General features: G+C 44.9%; 1 protein-coding gene across 4 annotated transcripts in view; it reads left to right on the top strand.

Annotated features, from left to right (window-relative positions):
* MCTP1 (multiple C2 and transmembrane domain containing 1) overlaps positions 1 to 23,966 on the top strand; it is a 1,810,807-nt gene that overhangs the window by 751,405 nt on the left and 1,035,436 nt on the right. For all 4 annotated transcript variants that reach the window (XM_063964020.1, XM_063964019.1, XM_063964022.1 and 1 more), the window contains one exon: positions 5,585 to 5,715. In XM_063964020.1, the coding sequence (XP_063820090.1) occupies positions 5,585 to 5,715 (131 nt within the window). The remainder of the gene's footprint in view (positions 1 to 5,584; positions 5,716 to 23,966) is intronic.

Here is a 23,966-nt window from a genome sequence, read left to right as displayed (position 1 = left end):
CCGATCCCGATCCTGGGATTGCCTCCCTAGGCACAGGACACCACAAAGTCTAATTACGGCTCTGTACTGAATTGCCTGAGGCAGGGCTAGGGTATCTATGTGTGTGAAATGGAGATGACTGGGGCAGGATCATATACTGTATGTGTAAGAGGTAGGTGTCTGGGGCAGGGCTGGGTATATATGTGTGGGAGGGAGGTGGTTAGGGTATGTGTGAGTGGGGTGGAGCTGACATGAGGGTATTTATGTATCAAACTGAGGTGGCTGAAGCAGGGCTATGGTATCAGATAATTTATATGATAGATTGACAGGTTATAAAAACACCCACACCTACTGCTCAAACGTTGACAATTTTTTTTATTGGTTTGCCCACCAAATTATGCCCCACCCTCACTGTACTGTATCTTCGCCCACATTATACACAGCTAATCCCCAGGGGCCCTGCCTATTTTGTCAATTTAGGGCCCCACAATTTTTGATGGCAGCCCTGTAAAGAATACATCATGGAAGGAATTACCACTCACCGTGGACAGCGCAGTGGCTGACCACAGGTGCTTAAAGATTGTGACCAGCAGTGCATGGCCAAAATTGTCCGAGGTTCGCAGACAAGCGACACTGACTCAAAACACATCCACATTCAATGCAGGAGGTAACAGACCATATCCAGCAGGTCAGTGCCGCGTTCTTTAGCTTCCATGGGATATGGGAGCAGAAGACCCACCAGATTGCCCCTGTTAACACTACGACACCAGACATATCGCCTCACCTGGGATCGTGATGTCACTAATTGGGCTTGTGGAATCCATGCCCATGAAGTTGCTGCACTTTTCTAGGCTAGAGGGTGTCCTATCCCATGACTTTGACACTTCAGTGTATATATGTAGGCATACATGTAGATATATGCATACAGTATTTGATCCCAAATGTGTCTAAAAATTAAGCTAAAAAAAAAAACTGCACGCAAAAATAACATATGTACACCCATATGCTGACAGGTTTAAGTCAGGCCACATACACCCTGATATAGACCCAACCAAGTCACACACGGTGACACACCTTTCCTATATCCTGCCATGTATGGCACAGTTTGGCATGCCATAGACTCAGAGATTTAGCAATGCTTTTGTGATTTTTCTTAATTTGCTTCTTTAATATGCTACTTTATACATATTCTATTATAGCAAACAAACATTTTTAAATTCATCCACTAGCTACTCGTAGATAAAATCTTAGCCGTTCTTTGCATGGCGTGCCAAATTGAGCAAAATAGAAAAGGTGTATGTGGACACATCTGTAAGTGCAAAAAAAGGTTGGGTTTTTTTACATTTCTTTTGATAAACATACATTACATTACTACAGGTTGAGTATCCCATATCCAAATATTCCGAAATACGGAATATTCCGAAATACGGACTTTTTTGAGTGAGAGTGAGATAGTGAAACCTTTGTTTTCTGATGGCTCAAAGTACACAACTTTGTTTAATACAAAAAGTTATTAAAAATATTGTATTAAATGACCTTCAGGCTGTGTGTATAAGGTGTATATGAAACATAAATTAATTGTGTGAATGTACACACACTATGTTTAATGCACAAAGTACATTATAACATTGGCTAAAATGACCTTCAGGCTGTGTGTATATGAAATATAAATGCATTCTGTGCTTAGATTTGGGCTCCATTGCCTTGATATCTAATTATGGTATGCAATTATTCCAAAATACGGAAAAATCCGATATCCAAAATACTCCTGGTCCCAAGAATTTTGGATAAGGGATACTCAACCTGTATATACAATTACTGGGAAGCTTCAGAAAGGTCACTTATTTCGTCTTATAACAGCAAGACTTCATCATGGGGAAGTCTTGCTGTTAAAGACGAAATACGTTGGGAAACTACCCTGGACCCTCTTATGATGGACAGATAAGCTTTTAAAAACTTTTATCCTTGTACGTTTGTTACCTGCTCAAATTTGCCCTGGACCTTTTTATGTACTTTTAATAAAACTGTGTATTATTTTGCTATATTACTGTGGAGTGTGATACTTTGGGGAAAGCTATAAAACCCATTAACACTTCCACTAGCATAGTGATAAGATCACTTGCAGGTTAAAACGATACACACTATTTTTTGCTTCTCTTTCTCTGTTCTATGTTACCATGAACAAACATTGGTGGTCATTCCGAGTTGTTCGCTCGGTAATTTTCTTCGCATCGCAGCGATTTTCCGCTAATTGCGCATGCGCAATGTTCGCACTGCGACTGCGCCAAGTAAATTTGCTAAGAAGTTTGGTATTTTACTCACGGCATTACGAGGTTTTTTCTTCGTTCTGGTGATCGTAATGTGATTGACAGGAAGTGGGTGTTTCTGGGCGGAAACTGACGTTTTATGGGAGTGTGTGAAAAAACGCTACAGTTTCTGGGAAAAACGCGGGAGTGGCTGGAGAAACGGAGGAGTGTCTGGGCGAACGCTGGGTGTGTTTGTGACGTCAAACCAGGAACGAAACTGACTGAACTGATCGCAGTGGCAGAGTAAGTCTCGAGCTACTCAGAAACTGCAAAGAAATTTCTATTCGCAATTTTGAGAATCTTTTGTTCGCAATTCTGCTAAGCTAAGATTCACTCCCAGTAGGCGGCGGCTTAGCGTGTGCAATGCTGCTAAAAGCAGCTTACGAGCGAACAACTCGGAATGAGGGCCATTGGTCTGAGGACTGAAGACTACACTTTAGAGATAAGTGACCTTTCTGTATCTTCCCAGTAATTGTATATAGGAAAACGAAATATATTTCTGCATTCATTAGGCGCTGGTTACTTTCATTTATTTTTACCTAATTTATCTACTTACTTGTCACCAGCAGCCACTCGTGATATAGAGGAATGCATTTATTACTGCTCATATGCCCTCATTCCGAGTTGATCGCTCGCTAGCTGCTTTTAGCAGCAGTGCAAACGCTAGGCTGCCGCCCTCTGGGCGTGTATCTTAGCTTAGCAGAAGTGCAAACGAAAGATTAGCAGAATTGCTCGAAAATCTTTTCCTGCAGTTTCTGAGTAGCTCCAGACCTACTCCTAGATTGCGATCACTGCAGACTGTTTAGTTCCTGGTTTGACGTCACAAACACGCCCTGCGTTCGGCCAGCCACTACCCCGTTTCTCCAGCCACTCCTGCGTTTTAGCTTGACACGCCTGCGTTTTTTAGCACACTCCCAGAAAACGGTCAGTTTCCGCCCAGAAACACCCACTTCCTGTCAATCGCTCACCGATCAGCAGAGCGTCTGAAAAGCGGCGCTCGCCCCTGTGTAAAATTGCTTAGTTTTGTGTGAAATTACTTGCGCAGAACAGCCGATTTTTAGCTTGATCGCTATGCTGCGAAAACGGCAGCGAGCGATCAACTCGGAATGACCCCCATTGTACAAATAACTTTTTTAAGGTTTTACACTATCTACAGATTATAATTGATCACCTTGTGCACATGCTATTACATTTATTAGATACATTACATTACAGTTACTATTTGTTTATGTAAAAAATCCTCAATAATAAAACAGATATTATAGGCCTGATTCAGCGGTGTGTTCTGATGTTTTCTCAATTGAGGCAGACTGCGCATGTGGGGTGATCGCACTGCGCATGTGTTATGGTGCCTTTACAATTCCACTCGCAGTGAGGATTTCATTGCAGAGTGATTGACAGGAAGTGACCATTTGGCGGTGGCCATTTTCAAGGCGTATATCTGACGTCAGCTGCCATCATGTACACAGAGATACATGGAGCCTGCATCGCTACTGCTATGGCCAGTCTGCATAGCCATAGATAATCTAACGGAGTCGATGTTCCCCATTGTTATGTGTAGGCTGTGAATGTGTGTGTCGTTGCAAATTAGTTCGCAGTCGCTCCGGTGGGCGTTGCTTTTCATTCCTTTGCAGCAGCTTCACTTGCTAACATTAGCAGTTCCTAGAATATTGCAATTGCATTAGCGTACAACTCTGAATTAGGAATATTGGGCCTAATTATAATATCTTGGGTAAAAATAATAATTTAAAAATCTATCAACAAAATCTAATAATCATATATATACAGTCAATGAAAAAAGCATTAGAGGTGAATTCACAGATCAGACAATAGGAAACGGCTCATCCATCATCATTGTGCATTTGCAGTGATTTGCACCAGTCCTCAGGCACCCACAATTGATATGGCTACTGACGGATGTATCTGTGTCTCCATGCTGGTTTGCACCTGTTCACAATTAGACAAACATGCCCTTACTGCACTGTATAAACTGTACATCCAGCTCTGCATGAGGTTCATATTATAAATCTTAAGCTGATAGGGGCAATATAATAGCCTGCGAGAAGCAGAAGGTGACAGACTTTGTGCGAGTCCTCCTATTTTTTAAAGCGGCAATTATTTACAAACCGAACCCGTTTTTGTTGTGTAAATGATTTCCACTTTAAAAGAAACATGAAACTGTAACAAAGTCTCACAATCCCTTTTCGCAGGCTACTACATTCTACACCCCCCACCCCTCCCTAGTGTTTTGTGCAGTATTCAAGTGAAGTTACTGTAACTGCTGTGTCCTTGGCGCATGCAAACATAGAACAAGAAGCCAATGAAAACTCGCATACGGCCACAAAACCTGACCTCTACGGACTGCATCGGGTGCAGCCCCTAGAAGCCAGGTAATAAAAGCAGAAGCAACTTCACATTGGAGGTGCTGTTTTCTAATCGCAATCTGGACAGGCAGTCCCAGAGAGGGAAATCGCATCCCCCTGACACAGGGCCTAATTCAGATCCGATCGCTGGGCTGCGTTTTTTGCTGCCCTGCGATCAGATAGTCGCTGCCTACAGGGGGAGTGTATTTTAACTGTGCGAGTGTGCGTTCGCATGTGTAGCTGAGCTGCTTGTGCAGTCTCTGCACAGCCCAGGACTTACTCTTCCAGTGCGACTGAATCCTGCTGATTGGGGTCGGAGCTGACGTCAGACACCATCCCTGAAAACGCTTGAGTCCGCCTGCGTTTTTCCGGACACTCCCTGAAAACGGTCAGGTGCCACCCACAAACGGCCTCTTCCTATAAATCACCTTGCGAACGCCTGTGTGAATGGATCCTTCGCACCATCCCATCGCTGACCGCCGATGCCCGTTGTAGCCGTCCGATGCGCCAGCGCATTGTGGCTCATACGCATGCGCAGTTCAGAACTAATCACCCGCTATGCGAAAACGCACAGCAGCGATCAGATCTGAATTAGCCCACAGTCCATTATGCGATTAGCAGATTAGCAGGAGACATTGCTGTTGCCAGTGCATGTAGAGGAGGACTGTGGTTCACGGGGTGGTACATTGTACTTGGTGGGCTGGAGCCCTGCAGCCACTAGGTAGATTCCACACTGGTAACTGTTGATATTTTGCAGCTGCCATAAAGATAATGTAACTTCAATATTCATGATACACGCAAAGCATGTAGCATAATCATCCTCTGTAACGTGTACTTTGTCTGTACGTATATGTAAGCATAGTAAATATATAACTTCCTCCTCATACATGCAAGTATTAGAATCTATTCTAATAATGTTATTGATATCTTTTTTAGACTCTTCCGAAAACACTGAATCCTCAGTGGAGAGAGCAGTTTAACATGCATCTTTTTGATGAGCACGGAGGTGTAATTGACATCACAGTATGGGATAAGGATGCAGGCAAGAGAGATGATTTTATTGGAAGGTGGGTGACTGCAGAAGAAAATAAAAGTAAAAAAATGTATATAAATTAACTTGTGTTGTTCTTGATTGTTTATTGCAGTTATATCTGTAAAAAAAACTACTCAGTGTAAGTTCAAATCTTAGCCAGAAGATGTCATATTTGAGTCATTATTGGAGAGCCGTTCCATGTAATACTATGTGGTTTAGAAAAGGTTGCAGCGGCAGAAATAAATTCTGAGAATTCTTACACTAATCTGTACATAATTTTTGCAAATGTAAATATACATGTGCCTCAAATCATCAGTGATGGTCTTAAAATGGGCTTTTACTGTGTGGCTTTTTCTCATTTTGTAGTAATGCTGTAACTTTCTATGTGACATGTTCATCTCAGTAATGCTCTCTGGATTCTCTGTCCCTTTTGTTATCTAAACTCCCATCTTTCCAGTGGCAGAACTGCAGCAGTTGTGTTGTCTGGGGCCCCTGCAAGTCTCACCCATGGAGGTGATGATACTTTTTCCAGCTCTCAATACAAAGGTTGGGTCCTGCAGTATGTATGCCAATTATCCCCAGAGAGTGTGTAATATTATGCCAACATTGATGATGGCAACATATAAATTTCAACTTGGTTATAATGTCAACGTGCAACAATCCCACATGCTTGGCATGTTGACATTGACCACGTCGATATTCATCATGTTGACACTGATGACATGTTGACTCTGGTTGTCCCTGGTTGTCTAGTAGTTGTCTAGTGACATACTGCGTCCTAACCCTCCCCCTAGTGTAGTGGTTCCCACAGCACCCTAGAGTATCAGAAGTCTTTTCAAAGCACCTCTAGGCCACAAGTATCTTATTGACAAATTCAGAAAAAAATAAATTGTGTTTATACTTTATGTCACCCTTAGGTTCAGTTAAGTGGTGGGGGACAGGATTTGCTTCTGTTTGTCCACATATTTTATGATTTTGAAGCCACATGCACTGACTTTGCCTGTTACATTGACCATAAATAATTTTAATTGGTCCTGGACCACCAAACTAGAGCAACCCTGCAATTGCCCCAATGCACCCCTTGGTGCCATGGCACCCAGTTTGGGAACCACTGTCCTAGTGCTTATCCATAACCTCTACTTCCATAGCCTAACCTTAACCCTCCCGCTAGTGCCTAACCATAACTCTCCCCTCTTGTAGCCTAACCGTACCCTCCCCCTAGTGCCTAACCATAACTCTCCCCTCTCATAGCCTAACTGTAACCCGGCCCATAGTACCTAAACCTAACCTACCTTCCTATAGTCTAACCATAATCCTCCCCCTAGTGCCTAGCCCGAACTTCCCCTCCCATAGCCTAACCCCGAGTGTCTAACTTAACCTCTCCTCGGTAGCCTAACTGTAACCCTCTCCCTAGTGCCTAACTATCCCATCCCCCAGTGCTTAACAGTCCTCTCCCACAGCTTAACCCTAACCCTATAGTCCATGCAGAATGTCGACATTTCAGATGTCAACATTGTGTTGACATTCTACATACGCCAGCATACTATATAGTCAAAATCGAAAGAAAATATCTCACCGTGTGTACACACCCTAAGTGAGAACTGGCTTCTATTATTATTTTACCTTTTTTTGTGACCTAAAAGATGCCTCTGCTCACAGTAAATGTATTGATAACACTGTGTAGTAGCCATGGCAGTTATCCAGTCAGTATTATCGATACATTTGCAGTGAATGGTGGAAGTTTTCCTGGATAATTGAGCCATGGAAGAATTACAGTTACCCACAGATGTTCCTCAGGGAACTGTGAAATAGAAGAGGGTGGTTGATAGCTTGAGAAAATGCCCAGGGGCATACTAAATTGAACACAGTTATTTTTTTCCACACAAAATTTCGGGCAGCTGCAAAATTTTGGGCAGCCACAGGGCTTTCGGTATTCAGATAACCGCAATAATTTTAGCCGCAATAATTTCAATAGGAATTAACACCTTTTTTCTTGCAGCTTCAGAATTGATGGAAACTTACAGTAGAAAAAAATATTATTTTAAGGTAAAAATTTCAGGACTTGGCTCAGAAGAACCCCTGGGAACCCCCACCCATCCCAATGAATATTTAGCCAAATAGAAGCTTTCAGTTTGCTTAATCGGGCCAATAATTACGAGTCATTGTTGAAAAAATAAGTTTGGGGTGAAATCTGAAACATTTCAAGTAGGAATTACAAGTGTTTTTTTTATATTTTTAATGTGTCCTTAAATTACCCCAAAATCAACATTTTCATTTTTATATGAGCCCAAATTTACTGTAACTAGTCTTTATTTAAATAAAAAAAAATAGATGCAATTTTTCCTTTGGACAGTAATAGACATCTATACTGTTACCCAATATCACCGGGATAGCGCAAGAATCGGAAACGTCATAACCACAGTCATTTTTGCAGCAAAAACATTGGATTAATTGGATATGCTCCCAAGAGTTCCTCTGTAATAAATCCCCCCCCCCCCACTCACACATTTATAACCACCCTCATAACAATATTTGTTTTCAATGTTTAAATTTACCCAGTTGGAGATTACAGGGATGACAACGTGGTGTGCAGACCCTCTGCTCAGTTGCCATATTTTATTCATTTTTCAGTGCGCCAATAACGAGTGGGATATGGAAAATGACTATTTTAGAAAGCAGACCCCCTTCAAATATGTACCAGTGTTACTAATCAGTTTCATCCATTTTCCTTTCCTGTCAGCTTTTGTTTTATGCCACTGACATGATATGCACATTAAGGTGGGTGGCTGCATTAGAAAACTAGTTGTACCTCTGTAACTTTTGAGATAAAAGGAATAAGTAATAGCAACCGTTCTTTTCTGCTTTTGACGTGCTGTCATCTAGACAAATATGATATTTGTTATTTAATGGTTTCTGTATACTCACAGGTATACATTGGATACACCTTGCACTAAATGTGCCATACTGTCTGCATGTTTTTCTTCTCTAGAGTTGTGTGTGTGTGTGTATAGTTTGCTTTATGGGGCATACTGTATCTATCAAGTGATGAGCTGAGCAACTTACCTCAGACAGCACCTCTCTACCTGCCTGTCCCCTCCATGGCTTAACGTGGCATACTGTAGATGTGTTTGCATCCTTCTCCCCTCTTTCTCCCAAATAGAGGCAGATGTACTGTACTAAGCCTTGAAGAGTGATAAAGCAGAGTGAGAGAGAGAGATAAACTAACAACCAATCAGCTCCTGTCATTTTTCAAACAAAACCTGTCAGCTTTGCAGTTAGGAGCTGATTGTCTGGTACTTTCTTTCTCTCGACTTTATCACTCTCCAAGGCTTAGTACGTCTCCCCCATACTCTCTTCTATCATGGGCTGTTGTTGTTGAGGCTTCTTTGCCGCACAGAATGCTGACAGAATTCAGTGCAGGACATGAAACAGACGGGTGTAGTATGGTATGCCGGCGGCCGGGCTCCCGGTGACCAGCATACCGGCGCCGGGAGCCCGACCACCGGCATACCGACAGAGTGGCGAGCGCAAATGAGCCCATTGCGGGCTCGCTGCGCATGCCATGATGCGGGCACGGCCACGCTATTTTAATCTCCCTCCAGGGGGGTCGTGGACCCCCGCGAGGGAGAAAAAGTGTTGGTATGTCGGCTGTCGGGATTACGGCGCCGGTATACTGTGCGCCAGGATCCCAACAGTCGGCATACTGAAGACCACCCGAAACAGACTGATATTACTGTGACAAGGACCTGGAGAAGAAAGCTGATAGATCTTTGCAGAAGTTGTGGGTCATCATATAAAACTGTTTTTTTTTATATTAAACTGGCCTCCAAATAAGGTTATGCATATTAAATTGGCCTCCAAATAAGGTCATGTATATTAAACTGGCCTCCAAATAAGGTTATGCATATTAAATTGGCCTCCAAATAAGGTCATGTATATTAAAATAGCATCCAGAAAATGTTCTACATCTTAAATTGGCCTGCAGATAAGGTTATGCATATTAAATTGGCCACAGATATTGACCTATACGTTACACTGGCCTCCATATAAGCTCCTGTATATTAAACTGGCCTCCACATACAGTTCATATTAAAATGGCAACCAGACACAAAGGTCTGTATATTATCCTGATAATAACAAGGTGCTACAGGGGTCTGTACATTAATCTAGTCACTAGTCATGTTACAGATATGGGAGGGAACATTAAACTGGTCACCGAATAAGGATCAGAATTTGAAACTAAGCACCAGCTATTAGACTGCATATAGACCGGGCACCTGACTAAGAGGTTCTTATACTAAAGTGGGCACCAAATTGGTGTTTGCGTATTAAACTGAGAATCCTGGCTTGGGCCGGGCACAGTGGTTCCCACACTTTTTCGAATCATGGCACCCTAGAGCATCAAAATGTTTTCGTGGCACCCCTAGGCAAAACTTTCTTATTGAGAAATTTTTAAAACAATATCAACTTAAGTAAATTGTGTTTATATCCTTAGGTTCAATTCTGTGGTGAGGGACAAGATTTGCTTCTGTTTGTCGTATTTTATGTTTGGCAGCCACCGGCACCAGTTTTGCCTATTGGCCTTAAATAATTTGAATTGGTCCTGGGCCACCAATTCAGGGTGCCACGGCACACAGTTTGGGAACCACTGGCCTGGCATATTACATCGGGTATCAGATAGGGTATGCATATTAAACTGGGAAACAGATAGGACTATATAATAAACTGGACACAAGAAATGGGTCTGATTGTTAAACTGGGCACCAGTATGGGTGCTGCATATTAAAATGACAACCAGAAAGGCTATGTATATTAAACTGGTCACCAGATAGGGTTCTGCGTTCTGCATATTAAAATGGGAATCAGATATGAGTCTGCATATTAAACTGGTCACCAGATAGAGGTCTGAATTTAAAACTCTGAACCAGATAGGGGTCTGCATATTAAACTGAATGCCAGATATGAGTCTGCATGTTAAACTGAATGCCAAATATAGGTCTGCATAGCAAAGTAGATTCTACATAAGAACACTTTTTTAATGTGTTAAAATGTATCCTATCCAAATGCAAAACAAAAACAACAACAACAACAAAACAAACCTAGACTGTGTAGCTCTTAGTGCACATTATATATATTGTGTTGTGGCGCCCTGGACAGATCATATCACAGCTGCAGCCATTCACTTTAGTGGGAAAAGTTAAATAATGAGCATAATTTAGATCTGGTTGCTTTGCTGATGCTGTTGCTATCATTTGCTGTACGCATTTGCGATTATATGCTAATATGAGCAGAAGCTATCCTGAGCATAGGGACGCCCACCGCTGTTGCATCATTTTAGTCTGACGGCGTACAACTACTGTAACATCTGTACCATCATCACAAATCGGGTCAGAGTGCCTCTGTAGACGCGCAGGCTGAGCTGCTCTCTTGGGACGCAGAGGGCTCTCCAGTACCAAGTATGATTGCAACTGCTAATTTATGCACGCCCAGAAAATGCTGTCTGAATGTCCATGACATGCCTGCGTTTATCTGACTACTCCTCGTTTCCACCCCCAAATGTCTTTCTGTCACTCACTCTGCAACTAAATCCTCTGTGTGACCGCCATCGCAGTTCAATCGCTGCATGTGCACACTGCGGCTCTGACGCACGCGCAGTAAGTAAACATTGACTGATTTACGTAGAATGCCGCTTTGTGACCGCACCTGAATAAGGTCCAATACGCTTTTTTGTTTTTCTAAATAGTGCCAATAAATGATCAAGGTGCAATTAATGCTGAAGTACAGTCTGTTTCTTCTCAATTTAACATTTGAAATACATTTTAGTCGTTGTTTTAAACATCAATAGAATGTTAGATGGTAATATTGTAGTTTTCTACAAATCGACCATAATTTATCAAAGAAAGTACTGTACATTGGCCCTCATTCTGAGTTGTTCGCTCGCTAGCTGCTTTTAGCAGCATTGCACACGCTAGGCCGCCGCCCTCTGGGAGTGTATCTTAGCTTAGCAGAATTGCTAACGAAAGATTAGCAGAATTGCTACTAAATAATTCTTTGCAGTTTCTGAGTAGCTCCAGACCTATTCACAGATTGCGATCAGCTCAGTCCGTTTAGTTCCTGGTTTGACGTCACAAACGCCCTGCGTTTGGCAAGCCACTCCCCCCATTTCTCCAGACACTCTCGCGTTTTTCCCTGACACGCCTGCGTTTTTTAGCACACTCCCGGAAAACGCTCAGTTACCACCCAGAAACGCCCCTTTCCTGTCAATCATTCACCGATCAGCAGAGCGACTGAAAAGTGCCGTAGGATCCACAGCAAATCTGCTAAGTTTTTAGTAAAATAACTAAGCGCATGCGCCCTGCGTGCCTTGCGCATGCGCAATTAGCAACGAATCGCAGCATAGCGAAAATTGGCAACGAGCGAACAACTCAGAATGACCGCCACTGTCTACTTTTTGGTAAATGCTAGAATTGCCACCTCATTTACAGTGGGGAGGGCATAGAATTCAAAAAGCTGTTAAATAATCTCTAATTAAATAGTCTGTCAGAGATACTGTATAATTCTTCACAATGTGCAATATGCAGAATCAGTTGCATCTAGAATCACCAGATGCGATGACAAATCCATTTGCATCTCTGTGACAGAGTCAGACGTATATGCACATAATAACTGTGACTCCTTCCTTGGTTGTACCACCCTCCCCTGGTTGTACCTGGGCTAGGTGCGGCTGGATTGCAAATGGAGGTGTGGTTTCAATTTCAATTTTTAAATGACAACACGTCTTAATATATGTGCAGGCATTCCCATCTCCAGTGTAAAGAAGCATTATTTATTTGTGTAAAACGAGTGTGTAGAGTGGTGTAAATCATTTTAAAAACACTGCTATATCAGTTTTAGAGTGTTTGCATAAATGGTTGTGTTTTCGTCATTTGTCACCAATCGCACACAGTTATCACTATCAACTTTACATTTGCACCTGTGCCAGAGTTCCAGTTAAAGATAAATTCTATCCTGGAATGCGCAGTGGAACACAAACCAGATCACATAGTGATGTAAACCGGAAGTGACATTTTACTTGGAGCAGCCAAACTCACTGAATTCCGCTGAAAAGTGACTGGTGTTTAATTAATCATGTGATCCCTGTATTCAATGCTAATTGTTTGACTGATCCCATAAATAGAGAGCCCGTTTTACTTTACCAACTACCGTCTTTTAAAAAAGGTGATATAACCGTCCGAAACAGATTAAGAAGAGTAGGTTTAGGACAAAAGAAGGACCCTCTCCCAGAGTGCAAATCCTTCTGAAAGCAGTCTCTATCCCTGGCTGAGATCCAAAATCGTTCTGGTGGTAGAGTGTTTGGCTCAGTTTATTCAAGCTTTTGGTAGGAGTCCAGAATAATGTAATTTGAGATGTTGTTGCACTAGACTAGAATATCCTTTATCTCAATCGAACACAGATATGCAAATGTTATAAAAAATTAATTAGTGCAGTCTCACAAAGAAGTTTTGTTGCATTGCAGTGCGATTAAGATGCACATTTGAGTAAAAAAACATGCAATAAAGACACTACACTACTCAGCACGGCTCACTCACGTCAGATGTCTCACACTGCATGGCAAATAGAGGCTGCTGTTGTGTATGCGTGCTCATCTGTATGTTGGTTTTGTTTTCTCTTACGTCCTAGGGGATACTGGGAATCCATGTAGTACCATGGGGTATAGACGGGTCCACTAGGAGCCATGGGCACTATAGAAGTTTGATTGTGTGTGCTGGCTCCTCCCTTTATGCCCCTCCTACCAGACTCAGTTTAGAAAATGTGCCAGGAGGAGCCGGTCACATCTCTGGAAGTGCCTGTTATTATCAGGCAGGACTGGATGGCACAAGCCTGCCTGCTTCGTGGGACTTAGGAGGGGGGGAACGGGCCAACCCCACTAAGGGTTAATGGTCCCGTTCCCCCGCTGACAGGACACTGGCTCCTGAGGGAAATATTCACAAGCCCCACCACGGCGAGCGCACATTCCTGCAGTACGCCGCCACCCCTAACAGAGCCAGAAGAATGAAGAGTGGTGAGTACTAAGCCGGCGGATGGTACGGAGACGCACGGCTTCTACATGGGGCGGACTGAGTCTACTGACTAAGTACACTGTCATGTACACAGTACCCAGACTGGCACTACAGCCATAAAAGGGGAATGTCTACATTTTATGCACACAGACACATAAGCCAGTATAAAGAAGAGCGGGAAGACCGCGCACCATTGAAGGGGCGGGGCTTCACTATGAGCGGATCCAGCAGCTCACAAGTGCCATTTTCCCTACTTCATCTGACACAGACGCTGACTGACAGGGACACGCAGCTCCTCCGGAAAGCCTCCAGTTTACCTCAGCGGTACCAGGGGGTTATAGCAGGGGGGAGCGGTTTACTAGTGTACTAACTCCCTAATCTAGGTATTTAGTCTGCGACCCGGCTAAGCTTGGCATTAGCGATAAGGGCGCCGTGTGCTGGTTCCATACTCTCTCTGGGGCCAATATTTACTAAGAATTCGAGTTTGTCCGTTTTGTGTTTTTTTTTCTAAGTCCCAATCCGGGAATTCACTAAGCACCAATCTCGGCAGTGTTTGGAATATTCGTAATGGTTTGATTTGCAAAGTTCCGAAATACGAATGAATAGACCATCGGTCAAACACGGCTGTTATTTCATACAATACGGGCATTCACTATTCATTCGTATTTGGGTGTTAGTTTCTGAGTGCTCAAGTGCGGGTCTTGTTTTTTTTCGAATCGTTAAAAAAAGCAGCAAAAAAATAGACCTGCTTTTTCCAGTCGAGTTTGGATAACCATGCACGGATCAGTGAGATCTGTGCATGGTTATCTATGGGAAAGGGTCTGTTTAGTTTAAAAACTGGAAAAAAAATTGCGTGGGGTCCCCCCTCCTAAGCATAACCAGCCTGGATTATGTGAGTATAATTTTTTTCACAGGTACCCCAAGGATTCTACATGGAGAAGAGGACCGAGCCTCGTGGGAACATAGGTAATTATGTATGTATGGAGGTGTGCATGTATGTAATAAACTTATACTTTCACGGTGTGTGTCCTGTTTTTTTGGGTTTTTTTTTTTAGTAGTAGTACTACAGGTACCAGCGGGCCCGGTTTTCCACCGCATGCTGGTACTTGTGGTTCTCCAAGTACCAGCTTGCGGGGGAGGCTTGCTGGGACTTGTAGTAGTGCTACTAAAAACAATATTCACATTTTTAAAAAGGCTATCAGCCCCCCATCCGCCGCCCTTGGATGGGGGGGACAGCCTCGGGCTTCACCCCTGGCCCTTGGGTGGCTGGAGGGGGGGACCCCTTGATTTAAGGGGTTCCCACTCCTCCAGGGTACCCCGGCCAGGGGTGACTAGTTGGGTATGTAATGCCAGGGCCGCAGGGACCAGTATAAAAGTGTCCCCCGGCTGTGGCATTATGTACCTGGCTAGTGGAGCCCGGTGCTGGTTTCAAAAATACGGGGGACCCCTACGCTTTTTGTCCCCCGTATTTTTGGAACCAGGACCAGGCGCAGAGCCCGGTGCTGGTTGAAGAAATATGGGGGAACCCCTGTCATTTTTTTCCCCATATTTTTTCAACCAGGACCGGCTCAAAGAGCCCGAGGCTGGTTGTGCTTAGGAGGGGGGACCCCACGCAATTTTTTTCAGATTTTTTAAGACTTTAAACAACTTTTTAAGGTACACAATGAAGCCCTGCACGGATCTCACAGATCCGGCCGGGATTCCTTGTTTTTTGTCAGGCAGTGTTTTACTCATCACTCCCGTAAAACACTGCCTGATATTACTAATCACATCGACATCGGAAAAAACGATTGTGCAAAACTCGGCAGCTTAGTGAATGATCGTATCAGGATTCAAAAAGTTGCAGTAAAATGCACCCGATACCATTCGAGTTCAAACACCCTTCAAAACGGCAAAAACACGAATCTTTGTAAATATACCCCTGTGTCTCTCTGGAAGGGTTCTTTGTGGGTTAATGGTGCTTTTAACTTTTTCCTGTGTGTTTGCTGTCACTACTGCAGTATGTCAGGCAAAGAGAGTGTTTCATGTAAGGCACAGTGTTCCTCTTCTTCAGGGGGTTGACTAGTGTGTACTCAGTGTAGTATCCCTTCCCAGGCTAGTGGGGCAGAACCAGCATGGCTGGACTCCATTAGGTGAATGATTTCCACCATTTCTACAAAATTATCTCGTAATGAGAACGAGACACAATACTTAAGGCAGTCTATGGATGAGTTTATGAAAAAGGACTCAGTACCCAGACCAGCGTCTCATATCCTGCATTCTGACTCTGATAATTAAGGGTCAGAAATGGAGGAAGGTGAGGTGGATACAGAGGTAGGGGAGGGTACTCTGTCACAGGGTGTAGAGGCTCTCATAGATGCTATCAGAGAAATTCTAAATATCCCTGATTACTAGGTGACAGAGGAGAGTGAGGAATCTTACTTTAATATTAAGAAAAAATCCTCAGCCACTTTTCCTGTGTCAAAGGAATTAAATACCCTGTTTGTAGAACCATGGGTTAATCCAGATAAGAAATTTCAAATTCCTAAGCGGTTATTATCTTTTCCTTTTCCTACTGAGGATAGGAAAAAATTGGAAAATCCACCGATAGTGGATGTATCAGTCTCCAGGCTCTCACGTAAAACTGTACTACCTGTGCTTAGTGCAGCCTCCCTAAAAGATGCAGCTGATCGCAAGATTGAAACTACACTCAAATCTTTGTATACTGCTGCCGGGGTGGCCCAGAGACCCACTATAGCATGTGGGTGGATTACAAGAGCCATTGCTAAATGGTCAGGTAATTTCATTGAGGGGTTAGACACCTTACCTCAAGAGGAAATTATTTTGCTAGTGCAATATAAACAAGACTTTGCGGACTTTATGGTGGAAGCCATAAAAGAAATAGGTTTGCTTAATGCACACACTACAGCTATGGCAGTGTCGGAACGCAGAGGATTATGGCTACATCAGTGGACTGCTGACGCGGACTCCAGGAAAGGAGTGGAAGGCCTACCTTTCACAGGTGAGGCCTTATTTGGAGGTGGACTCGACAAATGGATCTCCCAAGCTACTGTGGGTAAGTCCACATACCTACCTTCTGCAGCTCCGCCAGCTAGGAAGGCCTACTCCGGACCTAATCTACAGTCCTTTCAGACTGCCAAGTTTAGCGGCAAGGCCAGAGGTTCTTCTACCGCCGCCAAAGGTGCTATTATTATTATTATTATTACATTTTATTTATAGGGCGCCACAAGTGTTTCGCAGCGCCGTACAAAGGACAGTACAGGGAGACAAAACTTAGCATAACAGTAAATAAATAACAAAAATGGAGTGCAGGTAACAAAGAGCAACACAATTCTCAAAACATAATACAGCTTAGATGTAAGTAGCGAAGGAGTAATCATTGTACTACTTGGGGCTGGCGGCCATAGATAGAGATGAGCCTTTACCAGCAAGAGAGAAAGCAGGTAAAGATGGTCGCTGAGTGAAATGTGTCAAGAAGAGGGTTTAGACAAGAGGAAAGAGGGCCCTGCTCTGAAGAGCTAACAATCTAGTGGGGAGGGGCAACAGACAGATGACATGAGGTGCAAGCAGGTAAGCCTGATGGTGGTATGCGAGCAAAGCAGAGATGTCCAAGGCATGGGGCAGGGGGATGGAGGAGCAGCCTAAGGACTAGGTTATGCATTGGAGGGGTACGCTTTGATGAATAGGTGGGTTTTCAATGCCCGTTTGAAGCTTTGCAAGGTCGGGGAGAGTCTAATGGAGCGGGGGAGCGCATTCCAATGAAGGGGTGCAGCACGGGCAAAATCCTGAACTCGTGCATGGGAAGCAGTGACCAAGGCAGAGGAGAGGCGACGGTCATCAGCCGACCGTAGTGGGCGGGAGGGAGTATGAAGGGAGAGGAGGTTGGAGATGTAGGGAGCAGTGGAATTAGAGATGGCCTTGTATGTGAGGGTGAGGAGTTTGAAGAGGATTCTGTAGGGGAATGGGAGCCAGTGTAGATTTTGTTGAAGGGGAGTGGCAGAAGTGGTGCGGCGGGAGAGGAAGATGAGCCTAGCTGCAGAGTTGAGGACAGATTGGAGGGGAGCGATGTGGGAGCAAGTGAGGCCAGTGAGGAGCACATTGCAGTAGTCAAGTCGTGAGATGACCAGTGAGTGGATGATTAGTTTAGTTGCACTCTGGGAGAGAAATGGCCTGATGCGAGCAATGTTGCGTAGCTGGAACCGACAAGATTGCGCCAGAGCTTGGATGTAGGGTGCAAAGGAGAGGGAGGAGTCAAGAGTGACGCCCAGGCAGCGGAGTTGGGAAAGGGGGAGATGATAGTGTTGTCAACAGTGATAGAGATGTTTGTAGGGGGTGTTGCTCTGGCTGGGGGAAAGATAATAAGTTCAGTTTTAACCATGTTGAGCTTCAGAGAGCGCTCAGACATCCAGGAGGAGATGGCAGAGAGGCAGCTGGAGACCTGAGAGAGGACAGAGGGGGACAGATCAGGAGAGGAGAGGTAGAGTTGTGTGTCATCAGCATAGAGGTGGTATTGAAGGCCAAAGGAGTTAATGAGCGCACCCAGGGAAGAGGTGTAGAGGGAGAACAGAAGGGGGCCTAGGACAGAACCCTGAGGGACACCAACAGGAAGGATGGAAGGGTGTGAGGTGGTTCCGGAGGCAGACACAGAGAAGGAGCGGTTAGTGAGGTATGAGGTAAACCAGTCAAGGACGGTGCTAGAGAGGCCAACATTTTCGAGTGTGCGGAGGAGGAGAGGGTGATCCACGGTGTCAAAGGCAGCAGAGAGGTCCAGAAGGATGAGCAAAGAGAAGTGGCCCTTGGATTTGGCCGAAAGCAGGTCACTGGTGACTTTCACCAGGGCAGTCTCGGTGGAGTGGAGTGGGCGAAAGCCAGATTGTAGTGGATCAAGGATGGAGTGGTCAGAGAGGTAGCTTGTGAGACGGCTGTAGACCAGTCGTTCAAGTAGTTTGGAGGCGAAAGGGAGAAGAGAGATGGGGCGGTAGCTAGTGAGTGATGAAGGGTCGAGGTTGGCTTTTTTGAGAATAGGGGACACCAGAGCATGTTTGAATGGTGAGGGAAAGATGCCAGTAGAGAGCGATAGGTTAAAGAGGTGAGCAAGGTGGGAGCATGCAGAGGGGGGGAGGGAGCGGAGAAGACGGGAGGGGAGGGGGTCCAAGTGGCAGGTTGTGGGGGGAGAGGATAAGATGAGGGAGTGGACTTCCTTGTCTGAGGTGGGACGGAAGCAGGACAGAGTGGGATAGATGGATGGGAGGGATGGTGGGAGCAGGGGGGCAGCAGAGGGGTGACGGGAGGAGATGTAATTTTGAATATCCTCAATTTTGGAGATGAAGAAGGAGGCAAAGTCAGTGGGAGTGAGGGAAGAGGGGAGGGGAGGAGGAGGGGGGCGAAGGAGAGTGTTGAAAGTTTCAAAGAGTCGGCGTGGACTGGAGGACTGAGAAGAGATGAGTGTTTGGAAAAAGGATTGCTTGGCTAGAGAAAGAGCAGAGCTATAGGAAGAGAGGATAAACTTGAAATGGAGAAAGTCCGCCAGAGAGTGGGATTTCCTCCAGGAGCGTTCTGCAGACCGTGAACATTTTTGTAGGAATCGTGTGAGTTTGGTGTGCCAGGGTTGGGGTTTGGAGCGGCGGAGGGGGACAGATGAGAGGGGGGCCACAGAGTCAAGAGCAGCAGTAAGGGAAGAGTTATAGAAGGAGGCTGCCTGGTTGGGACAAGTCATAGTGGAAAGAGGAGAGAGGAAGGTCTCGAGGGAGGACATGATAGTGCGGTTGAGGGACCCGAGATTGCGTCTGGTGATGGTGGGTCTGGGTGTGGAGCAGAGAGGGGAAGATGAGAGGGTGAAAGAAAGCAGATGGTGGTCAGAGAGAGGGAAGGAAGAGTTAGAGAAATTAGAGAGATCACATCGGTGGGTGAAGACAAGGTCGAGGGAGTGGCCGAGATTGTGAGTAGGGGTGGAGGACCATTGAGAAAGTCCAAAGGAGGTGGAAAGAGCAAGAAGGTTAGAGGAAGCTGCATTAGTGATGTCGATAGGGATGTTAAAGTCACCGAGGATGATAGAGGGGAGGTCGGAGGAGAGAAAGTGGGGAAGCCAGGCAGCAAAGTTGTCAAGGAAAGGTGTACAGCGGCCAGGGGGGCGGTAGATCACTGCCACATGGAGGTGAATGGGGTAGAAGAGGCGGATAGTGTGGACCTCAAAGGTGGAGAAGGTGAGGGAGGGCTCAGGTGGGATGACACGAAAGGTGCAGTTAGGAGAGAGAAGGATGCCCACGCCTCCACCCTGGCGGCCATCAGGTCTGACCGTGTGGGTGAAGGAGAGGCCTCCGTAGGAGAGGGCAGCAGGGGAGGTGGTGTCAGAGGAGGAGAGCCAGGTTTCAGTGATGGCGAGAAGGTTAAAAGAGTGGGAGATGAAGAGGTCGTGGATAGTTGGCAACTTGTTGCAGATTGATCTAGCATTCCAGAGTGCACAGGAGAAGGGAAGGGAGGGGACGGGGGAAATGGGGATCAGGTTGGCTGGGTTCTGAATGCGTGTGGGTAGTCTGGAAATTTGGGTGGCGGGTGATCTAGGAGTGAGGATTGGTATGGGACAGGATCGAGGAGCCATAATTCCTGCTCAGTAGTGTTGTTCTGAGAAATAGTATTGAATGGAGTGGCTGTAATAAAGAAATAACAATAAGAAGGGGGATGTAGTCAAAGCAGAGACAGTGGAGACCAGTTTTTTTTTGTAAATAATGGAGGGAATGGAAACACAGAGAATGTTACACAGTGGTTGAAGAGAGTATAAATGAGGAGCAGAAAGCAATGTGTGAGAGCAGTATGGCTGTTACTTAAGCAGACAGGGAGGTCAGTGTCCAGGCTGTGTGGATTGCAGGCGTTGGTGGTACTGGATTAGGTTACTCTCTGTAGGCTGTTGATTGCAGGTGTGGAAGATAGTCTGCTGTCCTTCTGTTCTTCTCCTGTTCATCTCCGATTATCTCCAAGGTCATATCGCCATACTTAACACTAATATACTTCACAGCTAAGATGCTACACAGCCAGAGGCTTATACAGCCAGTATGTACTGATTAAATAAAGATACAGTCTATATTGCTAACAGCACCCACCCACTGAGACCCCACCCACAACAAAAGGTCAGCTACAGGTGTGAACAACAATAGAGCAGGACATCCCCCACTAGTACACAGTGAACTCCTACTATAGTAGTGGTTAGGAATAACTATAAACAAAGACACAGGTTACCTATCACAATTCATAAAGTAAGCATAGAACTTGCAGGGATGAGAGTCATGTAGGAGTGAGATAAAGTACCTATCACAATTCATAAAGTAAGCATAGAACTTGCAGGGATGAGAGTCATGTAGGAGTGAGATAAAGTACCTGAGGAAGACAAGAGAAGATAGGGGTCACGTCAGCTGAAGCATCTCCGATTATCTCCAAGGTCATATCGCCATACTTAACACTAATATACTTCACAGCTAAGATGCTACACAGCTAGAGGTAAACTATGCAAACCAGCGACTGCTGGTATACAGGAACAGGGCTCAAGCCCTGCTTCCTCAAAATCTTCCGCATGACGGTGGACCGCAAAATTCTTCAGTCACATCTGGAAAGGATCGTGCCAGGATCCATGGGTCATAGACCTTATATCCCAGGGCTACAGGCTGGAGTTCCAGGAGCTCCCAACTCACAGATTATTAAAATCAGGCTCACCAGTTTCACAAGAGGCGAGAGTAAACTTACACAACGACATTCAAAAACTGTTACAGACACAGGTCATTGTTCCAGTTCCACCTCATCTACACAACAAGGGTTACTATTCCAGCTGGTTTGTAGTACCAAAACCGGACGGTTCAGTAAGACTGATTCTGAACCTCTAGTCATTGAACCCATACTGACGAGTGTTCAAATTCAAGATGGAGTCGTTGAGAGCGGTAATCTCAGGTCTGAAGGAGGGGGAATTCCTAGCGTCTCTGGATGTCAAGGATGCGTACCTTCACATTCCGATCTGGCCGCCTCATCAGGCTTATCTACAGTTTGCACTGCAGGATTGTCACTACCAGTTTCAGGCCCTGCCATTTGGTCTCTTCACGGGGGTGTTTATCAAAGTGATGGCAGAGATGATTATGTTGCTCTGCAGACAGGGAGTGAACATAGTTCTGTACTTGGACGATCTTCTGATAAAGGCACCGTCCAGGGAACAGCTTGTTGGAGAACATTGCCCCCTCAACCAGACTACTCCTGGATCATGGGTGGATTCTGAACCTGCCAAAGTATCCCCTAGAACCAACGCAGAGGCTTCAGTTCATGGGAATGATACTGGACACAGAGTCTCAGAAAGTATTTATTCCTTTGGAAAAGGCAATGGTAATCCATTCGATGGTTCGGCCCATCTTGAAGCCGACCCGAATCTCAGTGCATCTGTGCATACACCTTCTGGGGAAAATGGTGGCTTCTTACGAAGCAATTCAGTACGGAAGGTTTCATGCAAGGCCCTTCCAGCTGGATCTGTTGGACGAGCTGGGGGCGTTGTCTCACAAGAGCCCCTACTTAATTTTCCATGAGGACAGAGCTGAACTCAGGACTCGTCAGCAATTTCTTCCTAAGGTGGTGTCCATGTTTCACATCAACCAACCTATTGTGGTTCTGGCTTTTACGGACGCCTCTGCTACTTCAAAGTTTTTGGATGTTGTAAGGGCTTTGAAGGTCTATGTGAAGAGAACAGCTTGTCACAGAAAATCGGACTCTCTGTTCTTTCTTTATGATCCCAATAAAATTGGGTGTCCTGCCTCGAAGCAGTCCATTGCACGCTGGATCAGGCTCACTATCCAGCTTTGCCGATTCCGAAATCTGTTCAAGCCCACTCTTCTAGGTTGGTGGGTTCCACTTGGGCAGCTGCCTGGGGTGTCTTGGCTTTACAGCTCTGCGAGCAGCTACTTGGTCGGGGTCGAACACGTTTGCTAAGTTTTACAAGTTCGATACTTTGGCCTCTGAGGACCTTCAGTTTGGACAATCAGTTCTGCAGGAACCTCAGCACTTTCTCAACCGGTTTGGGAGCTTTGATACTTTTCCATGGTACTAAATGGATTCCCAGTATCCCCTAGGACGTAAGAGAAAATAGGATTTTAATTACCTACCGGTAAATCCTTTTCTTGTAGTCCGTAGGGGATACTGGGCACCCGCCCGGTGCTTCGTTCTTCCTGCTCTGTTACTTGGTTAAGTAATGTTGTTTGGTTCAGCTGTTGCTGTCCCTGTTTGCAAGTTTGGTTAGCATGGCTTTCCTCTTGTTTTGGTTGTGCTGGCTTGAATTCTCGCCACTTTCCTTTTCTATATCCTTTTCTCAAAGTATGTCCGTCTCCTCGGGCACAGTTTCTGAGACTGAGTCTGGTAGGAGGGGCATAGAGGGAGGAGTCACCACACACAATAAAACTTATATATTGCCCATGGCTCCTAGTGGACCTGTCTTTACCCCATGATACTAAATGGATTCCCAGTATCCCCTACGGACTACGAGAAAAGGATTTACCGGTAGGTAATTAAAATCCTATTTTTTCTGTCATTCTTTATTCTCTGAACAATGCTGATATAGTTTTTGTCCAAGAGACGCATTTGCGATCCAACTCCACCCCTGGATACTCTGTTATCCCACAGTTTTCCGGAGCAACAGCATAATGGGCAAATCAAAGGATAAACCTGTCTTTTTTTTTGTCTTCAGGTTGCTTGCTTTGGCAGTATCCACTACACTGAACTGAAGTAACATTTATAATTTGTATAATATAAAATTATACAGACCAGCTAATTGGTTGCAACTTCTCCACTGTCTCACTTCTCTACTCTTTTCAATGCTTAGTACATCTGATCCTAAGTCTTTTGAATCAAAACATAAATGATCAATTGCTTAATCTGTTCAGATAGAATTATCAGAAGCTTGCTACGTGTTTAATAAGCTCCATAATGATGTTAAACCAGACTATTGGAGATGCAGATACAAATACTTCAGTTGAGGGAACACACCCAGTAGAAGCACTACTACAACAGCGCTCTTCTCTCTTTAATCCCAGTCAGATCAGGGATTGGTTGTGCACTCCTCGGAGGAGAAGGCATTGGTGTTCCAGCAATATTCTAGTAAGCTTTACAATTTGACACCCCTCTCCTCCTTTCCCAGTGGGTACCACCTTTCCACCTGAATTTGGTCCTATCTAGTAGAGGTTTATTCCCCATGGCTTCTGGAGGA

This window comes from Pseudophryne corroboree, chromosome 1 (genome assembly GCF_028390025.1).
Source record: "Pseudophryne corroboree isolate aPseCor3 chromosome 1, aPseCor3.hap2, whole genome shotgun sequence".
Classification (NCBI taxonomy): domain Eukaryota; kingdom Metazoa; phylum Chordata; class Amphibia; order Anura; family Myobatrachidae; genus Pseudophryne; species Pseudophryne corroboree.
This window is presented reverse-complemented; position numbering and strand designations above follow the sequence as displayed.